This window comes from Andrena cerasifolii, chromosome 10 (genome assembly GCF_050908995.1).
Source record: "Andrena cerasifolii isolate SP2316 chromosome 10, iyAndCera1_principal, whole genome shotgun sequence".
NCBI lineage: Eukaryota > Metazoa > Arthropoda > Insecta > Hymenoptera > Andrenidae > Andrena > Andrena cerasifolii.
In genome coordinates, this window is record NC_135127.1 from 11,008,373 (window position 1) to 11,020,600 (window position 12,228).

At 42.2% G+C, this 12,228-nt stretch overlaps 3 protein-coding genes and 1 long non-coding RNA gene across 4 annotated transcripts in view; 3 read left to right on the forward strand and 1 right to left on the reverse strand.

Moving 5' to 3' along the window:
* The first annotated feature begins 227 nt into the window (after nucleotides 1-227).
* Nucleotides 228-12,228, forward strand: part of LOC143374231 (uncharacterized) — a 77,979-nt gene continuing 65,978 nt past the window's right edge. Inside the window, exon 1 of the long non-coding RNA XR_013086625.1 lies at nucleotides 228-555. This is a non-coding gene — a long non-coding RNA (uncharacterized LOC143374231). The remainder of the gene's footprint in view (nucleotides 556-12,228) is intronic.
* Nucleotides 1,810-2,893, reverse strand: LOC143374228 (chymotrypsin inhibitor-like). The gene is made up of 3 exons (XM_076822189.1): nucleotides 2,734-2,893; nucleotides 2,419-2,519; nucleotides 1,810-2,049 (listed from the first exon to the last, which is right to left on the reverse strand). The coding sequence occupies exons 1-3, from the start codon at nucleotides 2,783-2,785 to the stop codon at nucleotides 1,969-1,971; spliced, it is 234 nt and encodes a 77-aa protein (XP_076678304.1). The 5' UTR covers nucleotides 2,786-2,893; the 3' UTR covers nucleotides 1,810-1,968.
* LOC143374229 (chymotrypsin inhibitor-like) lies at nucleotides 3,591-4,675 on the forward strand. The gene is made up of 3 exons (XM_076822190.1): nucleotides 3,591-3,749; nucleotides 3,964-4,064; nucleotides 4,437-4,675. Exons 1-3 carry the CDS (start codon nucleotides 3,698-3,700, stop codon nucleotides 4,515-4,517), a joined length of 234 nt encoding a protein of 77 aa, XP_076678305.1. The 5' UTR covers nucleotides 3,591-3,697; the 3' UTR covers nucleotides 4,518-4,675.
* On the forward strand, nucleotides 9,962-10,736 carry LOC143374225 (venom metalloprotease inhibitor-like). Its single transcript, XM_076822185.1, has 3 exons — nucleotides 9,962-10,115; nucleotides 10,283-10,395; nucleotides 10,485-10,736. The coding sequence occupies exons 1-3, from the start codon at nucleotides 10,064-10,066 to the stop codon at nucleotides 10,626-10,628; spliced, it is 309 nt and encodes a 102-aa protein (XP_076678300.1). The 5' UTR covers nucleotides 9,962-10,063; the 3' UTR covers nucleotides 10,629-10,736.

Genomic DNA, 12,228 nt, shown 5'->3' on the forward strand with positions numbered 1-12,228 from the left:
GAGGAAGAAAGGGGAGAAATAAAATAGAGTAACGATATCAGTGATATTGTTATTCTAATACTTGTTCCTCCCATTTTATCTCTCCCCTTTCTTCCTCTTTCCTTTGTTATTTGTTATTTTATTTTAATTCGCGATATCGTTCCCACGCGACTCTATTGCCCGCTTATCGCTGAACGGTAATCCGCGTGTTTCTCTAACTGGCGTCTCGCATTCGGAGTTAGCCGTCGTTCATCGATAGAGCAGCGTCGCTTTTCGATGCGCGCGATTTCGACATATTTTCCGCGGGACAGATAGCCGGGAAATACCATCAATTAGTCGAAACGGGACGGGGTTACGGTATATCGTGCAGGTTAATGAACTATGACCCCGATTTTTGTCGCTTGGAGACGGTGTTTACCGCGTAATCTCGCTTCTAGGAAGACAACCGCGGCCAATATGGGCGCGGTTCCTCTCACTTGGCGAGATTAATTGTTAACTGACCTCGGGTTCACGTAACCAAAACTGTAAACAACTGGCCACGAGTGCCGAAGGCGCGGGCAAAGATTCAGCTCGCAGGTCAGCTCTATCTTTAATTTCACGGTGAGAAATACGGTTGAAGGTCTGCCTTGGCGAGCAAGAATTACGCAGCCTCGCGTATCAATGAGGAACTATGAGTTCAGTGGCATTTGTAGGGGATTGACGATAAGTTTTGGTACGGAATCCTGTTTCATTTAGGTGTCTGAGTTTCGAGGTACCGCAGTTTGATTGGGTGTTACTTTACTGTGAATGATTCTCACTCAAGAATTAGTAGAACTTTGAGGTGTCGTTTGGAATAAAGTCACAGATGTTTTTGAGTAGAGGGACTGTGATTTATAATTAGTAAAGAATGGGGGGATTTGGTGCTTATTGCGAATCTGTTTTTTAGTACATTTTAATAAAGGCTTGTTTTCAAATTTTGTTTACTTTAATTTTTAATATAATAATTGATTGGCAAGGAAGAATTAATTAAGAAGGCAATGTATTTTATCAGTTTGGTACATTGTTGCATATCAGTTTCTTATTTAATAAATAATGTTAATTTAAAGTTTGGTAGTTGAGTTTATTGTAAACTGGCACTATACAGTCAAATGTCGCGAGGAGATACAGAATCGATGACTGTCAGCATCCATCCAATGACAAATTTTAATCCATGTAACGAATCAAGAAGTATTCTAGAAGTATCTGTGAAATTGGATCTCAAGATCGGAAATATCTCGCGAGATTGACACACCACAAACATCGCGATAATTGCTAAAAGTGTTAACAATCCAATTATCTAATCGAGGGTACAAATCAGCTGATCTGTTGCACCTCCGATGGAAACTTTCTCATGAAGTTTGAGCACCGATTATTAACTGGCAATCATGTTGTCAGTGAACGTGGCGGTAAATATTTTTCGGAATTTGTAGCTCGTGTCGCATCCCTTTTTTGTATTAACGATGGGTGATAATTCTGTTATCGCCGCATTTCTGGGACAGCACGATCTTCAACTAGCTCTGAACTGACTGGGAGGTCGTGTCCTTTGACACGCTGAAGATCTACTAAAATTTAATATCAGTAACCTCGTTTAACGCTGTATACACAAACATAGTTGCACAGACGCGCGAGAGAAAAGACTAATACACATCTATCAGATTTTCTTTCATAAATTTTTTATTAATGCAAAGGATATGTTACAGGTGACTGTATACGTATAAATTTTTCCAATGGAAAATATTCTGACGTGTTCTAAGTTTCTCATTTACTACACAAATGATTCTTAGTCATTATGAAGTACATATAACAATGCGGTATCATTTAACAGCTGTTTATTCGTGTTTTGGTACAATTCATTTTAACAATGATCCAGCAGAAAACATAGAGAACTAGAGTTCATAAAAAAAGCAAGAAGTACTGAAGTAAGGCCTAGGGAGGTTGGTAGAAACATATATTGGGTTCATATTGATGGTGTTAACAATCTTCTTTGCGGATGCAAGTTCCATCGCCGTTCCTCACATATCCATCCTTGCACTGACAGCCAATCTTGCATTCCTGAAAATAAAGGAATCGATGAATGGGTTGTTTCTATTCAATTCAGATTATCAAACTTCAGATCAGTCAAACAGCATCTCGCTTTTAAGAATCAGAAATATCATTAGACTGTTCAGTCGTCAAATAACGATGGTATGAAGTTCAAAGAAACAACCAATCGATTACGACTAAGCTTCATTTCACTAGAATCAAGTAGCATTCCGAGGACAAATGTTTCAATCAATATCCTTGCTCAAGGATACCCACATACACGGTTCGAAAGACAGTGAGCAGGAAACAGATTTATGGCACTTTAGAATGTGTTACGCGAGAAGAACTGAATTCAGATTGATTTCATATTTGTTTTAAAAAATGAGCTTGGATACAGACGAAAGTGCAGATGTCGATCTTCGGCGTGGCACAGCTGGGTTCACACGCTGATCCACAGGACTTGAACTCCTCGTTTAACCCACATTGCTGACCAGACGAACCTTGAAGGAAGACGATGCTTTAGTATCACGCGATCTTCCACTTTCTTCCCTTTTAATCCACTAATCGTCGCAGGGTGTCAACGGTCGAGGGCACAGATAAGAAGTATCCCCTTGCTCGAACTCAGAAATTGTGGTTCAACTTTCTGTGAGCATTTCTCATCGTATGTCCTCGAGCGAAGACACCAGGTTGCGTGAGTTAGTGTCAGGTACTTACTAGCAGAGAACACCGCCAGAACTGCGAGTAGAACGAAGACGATTCGAGACATTATTGGTTGGTATCGTGGACAGTCGATCTATCACTAGCTGCAAACTCGCAGAAACTACTTCCTTATATATAATGCCTTACGAAGCACTGCACATGATCTTCTATTCCTGTTTCTTTTCCACAGTGATTTTCCTCTTTTGCTGATCCTATCGTGCAGCGTCTCATATACTCTTTATGCTCTTCTCCCTCTCGCCTAGGCGATATGTTAACGTTGCATATAAACGAGAGAGCCTTGGGACGCGTCATCGACGTGACGTTCATTTGCTTCGTCAACTATGTTCGAACGTGACCAACGAGTACCTATACTTTACTTTTCCATAAACTGTTTTATGTTCTCAGCTTTTTATTCAGATACATATGTTGTACAACGTTCGGTATGTGCATTCGAAATATTTGGGTCCAAAGCACACTTCACAGGAAAGAGAACTCTGTATTAGTCTGGGGTTGTACGAGTAAAGCTGGATTTCTACATTTCATTACTGGTATTAAGAATTGGTAGTTGCTATTGACATCCTTAAAAAGCACCTCCATTCTAGTCCAATTAGCATATATACACATCCAATAGGAAACAAGTATTATTTATCGTTACGTGGAATAAGGAACTGGAATCCAAAACACTTTATGGAAAACTAAAGTAAAGGCCACATTCGAAGCAAACGTCACGTCGATAACGCGACCCAAGGTTCCCTAGTTTATGTGCAACGATTAACATATCGCCTAGGTGAGAGGGAAAAGTGCATAAAGAGTAAATGAGACGTTGCACGATAGGATTAGCAAAATAGGAAAATCATTGAGGAAAAAAAGCAGGAATAGAAAATCATGAATAGTGCTTCGTAAGGCATTGTATATAAGGAAGTAGTTCCTGCGAGTTTGCAGCTAGTGATAGATCGACTGTCCACGATACCAACCAATAATGTCTCGAATCGTCTTCGTTCTACTCGCAGTTCTGGCAGTGTTCTCTGCTAGTAAGTACCTGACACTAACTCGCGCAACCTGGTGTCTTCGCTCGAGGACATACGATGAGAAATGCTCACAGAAAGTTGAACCACAATTTCTGAGTTCGAGCAAGGGGATACTTCTTATCTGTGCACTCGACCGTTGACACCCTGCGACGATTAGTGGATTAAAAGGGAAGAAAGTGGAAGATCGCGTGATACTGAAGCATCGTCTTCCTTCAAGGTTCGTCTGGTCAGCAATGTGGGTTAAACGAGGAGTTCAAGTCCTGTGGATCAGCGTGTGAACCCAGCTGTGCCACGCCGAAGATCGACATCTGCACTTTCGTCTGTATCCAAGCTCATTTTTTAAAACAAATATGAAATCAATCTGAATTCAGTTCTTCTCGCGTAACACATTCTAAAGTGCCATAAATCTGTTTCCTGGTTCACTGTCTTTCGAACCGTGTATGTGGGTATCCTTGAGCAAGGATATTGTTTGAAACATGTGTCCTCGAAATGTTACGCGATTCTAACGAAATGAAGCTTAGATACGTAACCGATTGCTTTCTTATTTGAACTTGATGCCATCGATATTCGACGACTGTACAGTCCAATGATGCTTCTGAAGCATAAATGCGAGATACTGTTTGACTGATCTCGAATTTGATAACCAGAATTGAATAGGAACGACGCATTCATCGATTTCTTCATTTTCAGCAATGCGTGATTGGCTGTGGGTGCATAAATGGATACTTGAGGAACAGCCAGGGAGTTTGCGTCAGCCCTGGAGATTGTTAACACCACGAATGGAACATAATATAAGTTACTACCAACCTCCTTAGGCGTTATTTCTGTACTTCTTGCTTTTGTTGGTGAACTCTAGTGCTCTATGCTTTCTTCTGAATCCTTGTTAAAATGAATTGTTCCAAAATACGAATAAACTGCTGTTAAATAATGCTGCATTGTTATATGTAGGGAAAATCCGGGCTAGTTGGCTAACGAGGTTAATTGACTAATTCCCTTTAATTGTTGTATTATGCAATAAATTATGCTGCGATTTGCGATATTCAAGCATATGAATTACCAGCTTGCCATTTAATGTGTCGCAGTGACAAAAACCTGCGTGTTCCATCAGTGAGAATGAAAAATCGAAAAAGGTCGGCGGGAAGTAAATATTTTTGTTTCGACCATTTATGAATTTTTGTCCACTAAGTACAGTTTGATGTTTTTTCATGAATATTTTGTGGAAACGTGATACATTGACTATAATTTACGGTATTTTATTTTACCCGGTGCGTGGAGGTTTTGCACGTACGGCCCTTAACATATTAAATAACTAAAATAGCCAGTAAAATACGATAATACTTGGACAATAGTAACGTAGCCACTATCTCTGCACTAAATATAGCTTCCTCAAAACGTTAAACGTAAGAACGATTTGTAAAAGAAGAAAGAACACAAGTGAAAAACCATCCTCACATTTTAGCGTTTGTGTGTTTCATTAAGAAGGATTTATGATCATAAAGCTTCTCGTTCATAGAATTACAATTCCCCAAGTAGAAAAATCATAATTTAAGATTCAGATCGAACGAAAGTAAAAAAACGTCTCATAGACAATATTATCCCTGAAGAACGTATTCCAAGCACACATCTCTGGATAATTGTAATACTTATATCCTGCTTTCAACTAATTGTCACACTTTCATACCCACCCTCCATAAGCGAGAAGAAACAACTTTCTTCCTCCCTCTCGTACGAGTCTACAATTCCCTCCGCCCTTCTCGCACGCGTCTAAAACACGACCGTCCTTTTTTCGGCAGCTACTTGTTCACACTTTTTTTCGCTCGACCTATTGACCAGCGATGAAAGAAGAGACCATCGCGCTCGCCTCGTCCATTTTTCTTTGTTTCTCTTATAACCTGATACCACTTCGTTCGTCCTCCTTGCACGCGCCCGAGCGTTCATCTCCCTTTTTCCTAGACTTGTTCACACTTTTTTGCCCCCGGGTAGTTGAGCAGGGGTAAAAAGACGCGTTCCCCGTGGTTCAAGCCTAGGAGCGCTCTTTCTTTCTTCGCCGCGCTTACGATTGGGCTTGCTTCTTCTGCGTGGAATAATTCTTGTTATCAGTAATGCGCCAGCATCCCTCGGTACAATTAATTATGAAGAATAATGTGGAGACCAGGCGCCGTGATTCTACTTGTGCGATCCATACTGAAAATGTTAAAAGAAGCAGTTGCGTCTTAGCCACCAAGTGACCAGTCGAGTCGACACAGCGATTCTCGTCGTATCGATCTGTCAATCGTCGGGTATTGTACGGGCCAGGCAATTAGCTGACCTTCGCGTTGGATGGTGTGAAAATGGTCGAGGGAGTTTCGGCTGATTCAATCGGAAAATTTCAGAGAGACGGATCACTTCGTCAGCGTACAGGACCTGGCACTCATTCAGCCAGTTTCCTGAATTCACGTTTGCTTTTACCTTAAATGCTGTTTCGTCGTCGGGAAAGAGACCAATCGAATCTGATGGAACATTAACGATCGCTCTGCAAGTCTGTAGTTTGGACATTGTCGAGTAATTGCAGAATACGAAGCTTTGAGTGTTATTGGGAACCAGATTTTCTAATATCTACATTATTCAAAAATCATATTTATCAAGACTTTTATACCATTCTATGATCTAAGGTTTCTCCGGGTTTTAACTCTTTCACTACTGTTGGCACCTAAAGGCGCTTTGAAATTTGCTTCCGATGCACTGTAGGCGCCTGCAGTCGTTCACTTCATATTGCTCGAAGCGAACTGAAGGCGCCCGGCAAGTCTTTATCGGCAATAAATGCAACTTGCAACGAACTTCGCTTGCGTCAGTATTTTAAATAAATTCTGCTCATAAAAAAGTGTAGTGTGCAGACTGTAGAAGGCCTAATAGAAGAAATTTGGCCGTCGCAAAACGATTAAGGAACCTCTGCTGTCAACTAACACTCAGCCCAATTCAATGTGTGCGTCATATAATCGAAGTGATACGATGTGTCTTGAGCCCATCACTTCCAAGCTCTGAGCTCTCGAAGGTCTCGCTCCCTTTTCCCTTTTTATTTAGCCGAGGCTGAAGTCGACAATTGAATATCCCAGAGTCAAAATGCTATTTATTATTGAGCACTCGGAGCCAACTTCCTCCGTCTCGCCTCCTTTCATCTTCCCCGCCTCGTTGCACGCTGCGGGACGGATAATTCGTCTGGATGCTCGAGTGCCCTCCAGAATATTTCTCGTTCCATCGAGTGTTCCTCGTTCTCCTCCACTCGTTTCCCCCCCGGAGAATCACTTAGCTATGCTGTTCGCGTGTACGTTGATTACAGGAGAAATCGTAGCTTGATAGGCAGCCCTATGCGTAGCTCTGTAACTTTTCCCGGCCGCTGAGGGAAAACGCTTTAGAATACTACCCCACCCCCGCGATGTCTGATGCGGAACACAATTAACGCTTTGATTGATTCATCAAACGCTACTATTTGAATCGAAGCTCTGAAAAAAAACTCTCCCTTCAACGCGCATCTCTGCTGGTGTAACGAAAAAAAAAGCAGCAAAACGCGCAATTTTTCCATAGCCCCGAAATCAAGAATTTAATTGCTCGGAAAACTCGACCAGTCAGGTCGACCAGCAACCCTTCGACATTGTCTCGACCGACCTATTCAGCATTTCAGGGTGCCTCGGTGGCTTGGAAGCCACCCCGTCGACGACCAGCAGCCACTGACAGCGGAAAACTCGATTGGAAGTTGTCGAGAGCCGAGCAGGGCCAAGGTTTCCCTTCTTTCTCCCGCCCACTCGGCCACCCTTCGCTCTCTACTCTACTTTCCACCCTTGTGCAACGTCGCGTCACAGGAGGCGACCGTGGCTCCTTTGTGCCTCTCAAGAGCCACGATTCCACCCTCCCCTTAGCGAAACGCCATTCTGACATACTGACCTGATATTAACGCGGCCAATCAACGCCTCTCAACTTCCAACAATGCTAAACGTTTCCTGTTTTCGAAGGGAGCTCCTGTCGGCTCGTTTGTATCCGAGAATAACCCACCCCTTGTCGCAAATTAAAATTCAATACTTCCATCTCAGGTAGAGATGTACTGGAAATACAATTGCATTTGAAAGAAGACTCCTCGAGAACAGAGGTGACCCAGGGAAAATTCTACCGACTAAACTAAATTCAATCCCAATGGTAACTGATATCTTCGCCTGGTTACACTACTTAGATTCTGTGCTGGGTTCGCTCGTTGCGCGTAATAAATCGCGCGGCTACGAGCGACATTGTCTCGATCCTCCACCTTTCGCAATCACGTTACGTTTTCCTTGAACCGCCGTATCTCCAGGGGCATCGCGCGCGAACGCCAGCAATCATGCCGCAATCTTATTCGTCGGTGGCGCTGTTCGGCCGAGTTTTCTTCCGTCGCGTAGGCGCCGGATAAAACCCGCGCTTTCAGGAATTCCCAGCGTCGCGGGACATCCGCGAAAATAGCCACCTAGACGAAACTTGTCGCGAGATTATGGCCCCTGCGCCTTCGTGGTTCCGCGCGGCGCATTTCGATGCTATCTAGGAGTCCTCTTTCATGATACGCGACCCAGCCGCGTCAGGGACTTTCGAGATACGTACCGCGAAAGCCGGAGACGTCATCTGGTCATGCTGGCAGCTAGAGCGCGAGCCAGCTTGAGAGCCCGCGTTTAATTATCGCCACCCTCGTCCCTCGTTTCGTGGCGCCGTTAGGCGCAGTCGTTGGTCTTTAATAGAGAGTCTGTTGAAGGGAGGAATGAAGCGAAAAGAGGACACAAAAGAGGCAGGATCGTGGAGATAGTCCTCCGGGGATGTTCGTAGCTTTTCTTTCACCTAAAAGTCCAGTGGCGCGGGCGTGGGAACACGCCGAGGATGTTTTCGCGTGTTTGCACGAGGATATTTTCTAGGAAGCATTGAAAATATTATTGGCGGCATCCCGACTGTTTACTCTGAAAATAAACCGAGCTTCGAGTTCGCTTTGTACAAGGCTTAACTCAAACAGGCCATTTTAGAGCCTCGTCATAACTACAAAACGGTGGTTGCTTGTGGACGATCTTGAATTAATACGATGGTACTCATACGGACCACTAAATTGAACTAACCCCACAGCAACTGCAAAATTATCGCAAATATGTGGTCCGTCTGAATTTGTAAGCCCCAAAAGTTTCGCGGCAGGAACGATCGTTGGAAATAGTCTGGCTGACTTAAGTGTACTAGGCAGTCGTTCCTGTCTAAAATGAAGCATTTCTGTTTCAATTAATTACAAAGAAACCAATTGAAACCGAGACTCGTTCTTTGGCATGAAGTTTATTAACATCAGGAGCTTTAAAAAACATGTTTGTTTTGTCAATAATATGCATTATATATGACGCTACAGATGGATCATTAAAGAGGCATTTTAAAAATGTCTCTTTTGTTTTGCAGTGATAACTCAAAAACGGAGCTTCCAATCGAGTCAAATAAAATTCGAGCATGTTCACAAAATGTGTAGTTTCGGACCGGACTTAAATTGAAGTTAATGAAAACTATTATTCTTTATGATAAGTAAATAAAACTCCGTTGATGAGGCTTTACCCTCCCCATAGCCACAAAAGATGTCTTAGTTTAAATTTGTCTCTTTGTAACGAATTGAAACAGAAATGCTTCATTCTAGACAGGAACGACTGCCTAGTACCCTTAAAGGGGGCGTTTTTTAGAACCTTAGTGCAAAAACATTGTATGCCCACTTTTTGTGAAATCTGAATTTTTATATGTAACAAATAAAAATCACATTTGTATCCACTTGATAAATTTATCAAAAATAATATTTTCCTACCATTGCATATTTAAACCCATCTTTCTAAAAAAAAACGCTAAAAGTGGATGTACAATATTTGTGCATTAAGACTGACAATAGAGTGAAATATCGGCTAACTTGACATAATTTAATGATGCCTACTGCAACGACTGTGCATATATCTACACGTGGCGCGCATTTCAAAAAGCGACAGTAGCCAGGCTAATTAGTATTTTCCCGACGTGACCTTTATTAATTAACTGTTTACTTAGGGCGAAAGCTATTTTTCTGCCAGCTGTTATCTCGTCCAATATTACTTGGTGCGCGAGCATCGTTTCGCCGCCTGTGATCACGATGCAACGAAGAAAGAAGGAAACGGGGGGAAAAGGGGAATCACACGATCGCGATGCAGCCTTGCTGCATCGCATATTTAGTTGACTGATCCGACGTGTGACACATCTGTGCGACGTGTATATATAAACCGGCGTGGTTAGCTTCCGGGAGTCAGTTCAGAGGCAAACAAGTCTACAAGTGTTGCATCGTAATGTTCAGAATTATGTTCGCGTTGTTCGTCGCCCTGGCGGTATTCTCCTCGGGTAAGTCTTCCGATCGTGTGCTGTGGTGGATTCGTCCTCTCTATCTCGTTTCGACGCCACGGGAAACTCGTCCACGTTCGTTCAGAAATACAGAGATATCAGGAGTGTGTTCCGAGGTGCGAATCGATGGCAAGTATAGGTTTCGTTAAATGTTCGTTGGTTTTTAGCGACGTTCGCCACCGAGCTTGTCTGCGACAGGCCAAACGAGGAATACGCCTGTGGATCCGCGTGTCAGACCACTTGTGCGACTCTGGGCCAAACGTGCCCCATCGTTAACATTGTGAGTCACGTGACGGAGGCAGTTGCGATTCGCTGGAATATCAGTTCCAGCTAAATGTGCGTGTTTCGTCATCGAGTATCTGTTTCCAGAGATGCAACGACGCCTGCTACTGCATAAAAGGCTACGCCAGGGATTGTAGAGGAGTCTGCATCCCCGAGGAACGGTGTCCTGGCAAAAGATGTTACTCATATGGGAAGAAGAAGAGTGATATGGGCGGGTTAGATTGGTATTAGCTGGCCTGAACGATCGCCCCTGATGACTGTCGCGGATAGAATCATTCTGTAAACTGCTATAGTTCTGTTTCCCGCCTCTTATGCAAATATAGATAACACTCTGCTTGACATCTGCGTTTTTTTTTTTCAAAGATACGCAGTTGTGTGGCAATAGGATGGCGAATAACTTAAAGGAGATAGTGTTTCTGGGAAATCAGTTTCTAAATATCGTTACACTACGGATATGCAAAAAGTGATACCGTGATTTACGAAGCAAATTCGGCTTCCTTAGAAATTAAATTTAAAAATTCTTACATCGAGTGGAAGTATTAAAGGGGCTAGGTGACGTACCTCGTCGATTGTATTCTAATGTGACTAACGAGTACCTTGACTTTACTTTTCCATAAAGTGTTTTTGTAATCAGCCTTTTATTTCATTTTTCCTCAATACTTGTTTCCTGTGAGCTATGAAATTTTCGGTGTGACGAAGAAGCGTAAGCACTTACGAGGAATCCTTGTTTGAATAAGTAGAAGCAGGCTTAGTTCGAGCATTTTTGCGCACTAGGCGATCTTGCCAAAAGTTTATAATACATTTATTTCAGCTTTTTGATGACCGTGCTCTGAATTTGTATTCGTAGCTTTTTCGCAGTATTTTCTTTAAAGCTTTATTCGAAAAAATGGCAACAATGAAAACACCATTTTGTGCCCCTTGTGCAATTTACGCCCTAGGCAGCTGCCTAATTTTGCCTATAAGGACGAGCCGGTCCTGGGTAGAAGGGGGCGCAGATAGAAATTTTATGTGTGACTAGCAAAATGCCCATACATCGCTACGGTAGAATAAATCAAAGGAATTACTTTTATATCTGCTTTTTAAGTATTTTTTATGCAATTTTTATGACGTAACCTGTATAAAGTAACATGTATGTTGGTTTTAAGGCATTTCTGTGGGTAACTTTTGTAAGTAAAAACCAGCTTCATATCTAATCAGGCCTAACAGATATTAAGGGATCCGCGAAAACACACTTTACCCCTTTTCACCCCCTTGGGGGTGGAATTTCAAGAAATCCCTTCTTATCGAGCACCTACTTTCTAGAGTAAGTGGTTTGGGTTGGACGCTGATGAATCAGTGAGTGACGCAACGATTATATATGTACATAGATAGATATGGTATTTCTTGGTGAAGCAACTAAGTGTTTCCATCGAGTAGCTTGTAACTAGTGCAATTGCGTTGTGCGATATCCTATCGCACGACTTTCCTGTTAGTAGTGAATAGTGAAATCGATGGCTTCCAATTAGTGCAATAACATTGTATGTCCACTTTTTACGAAATCTGAGTTCTTATATGCAACAAATAAAAATCACATTTATATCCACTTCATAAATTTGTAAAAAATAATAATTTTCTTCCATGTATGCCCCTGCATCTTACCTACCATTGCATGTTTAATTCAAACTCGTGTTTCTCAAAAAAACGCTAAAAGTGGATGTACAATATTTGTGCATTAAGACTGACAACACAGTGAAATATTTCAGAAAGTAACAATAGCCAGACTAATTAGTATTTTCCCGGCGTGACCTTTATTAACTCAGGGCAAAAGGTATTTTCCTGCCAGCAGTTATCT

Bases quoted from the DNA above. Each gene is read 5' to 3' on its own strand.
- LOC143374228 (XM_076822189.1), bottom strand. From the start codon at position 2,785: ATGTCTCGAATCGTCTTCGTTCTACTCGCAGTTCTGGCGGTGTTCTCT. The intron at 2,520-2,733 runs GTAAGTACCTGA...TCTTCCTTCAAG, and splicing joins TCTGGCGGTGTTCTCTGCTA to GTTCGTCTGGTCAGCAATGT. The intron at 2,050-2,418 runs GTCTGTATCCAA...CTTTATTTTCAG, and splicing joins AGATCGACATCTGCACTTTC to GAATGCAAGATTGGCTGTCA.
- LOC143374229 (XM_076822190.1), top strand. From the start codon at position 3,698: ATGTCTCGAATCGTCTTCGTTCTACTCGCAGTTCTGGCAGTGTTCTCT. The intron at 3,750-3,963 runs GTAAGTACCTGA...TCTTCCTTCAAG, and splicing joins TCTGGCAGTGTTCTCTGCTA to GTTCGTCTGGTCAGCAATGT. The intron at 4,065-4,436 runs GTCTGTATCCAA...CTTCATTTTCAG, and splicing joins AGATCGACATCTGCACTTTC to CAATGCGTGATTGGCTGTGG.
- LOC143374225 (XM_076822185.1), top strand. From the start codon at position 10,064: ATGTTCAGAATTATGTTCGCGTTGTTCGTCGCCCTGGCGGTATTCTCC. The intron at 10,116-10,282 runs GTAAGTCTTCCG...GTTGGTTTTTAG, and splicing joins CCTGGCGGTATTCTCCTCGG to CGACGTTCGCCACCGAGCTT. The intron at 10,396-10,484 runs GTGAGTCACGTG...ATCTGTTTCCAG, and splicing joins CGTGCCCCATCGTTAACATT to AGATGCAACGACGCCTGCTA.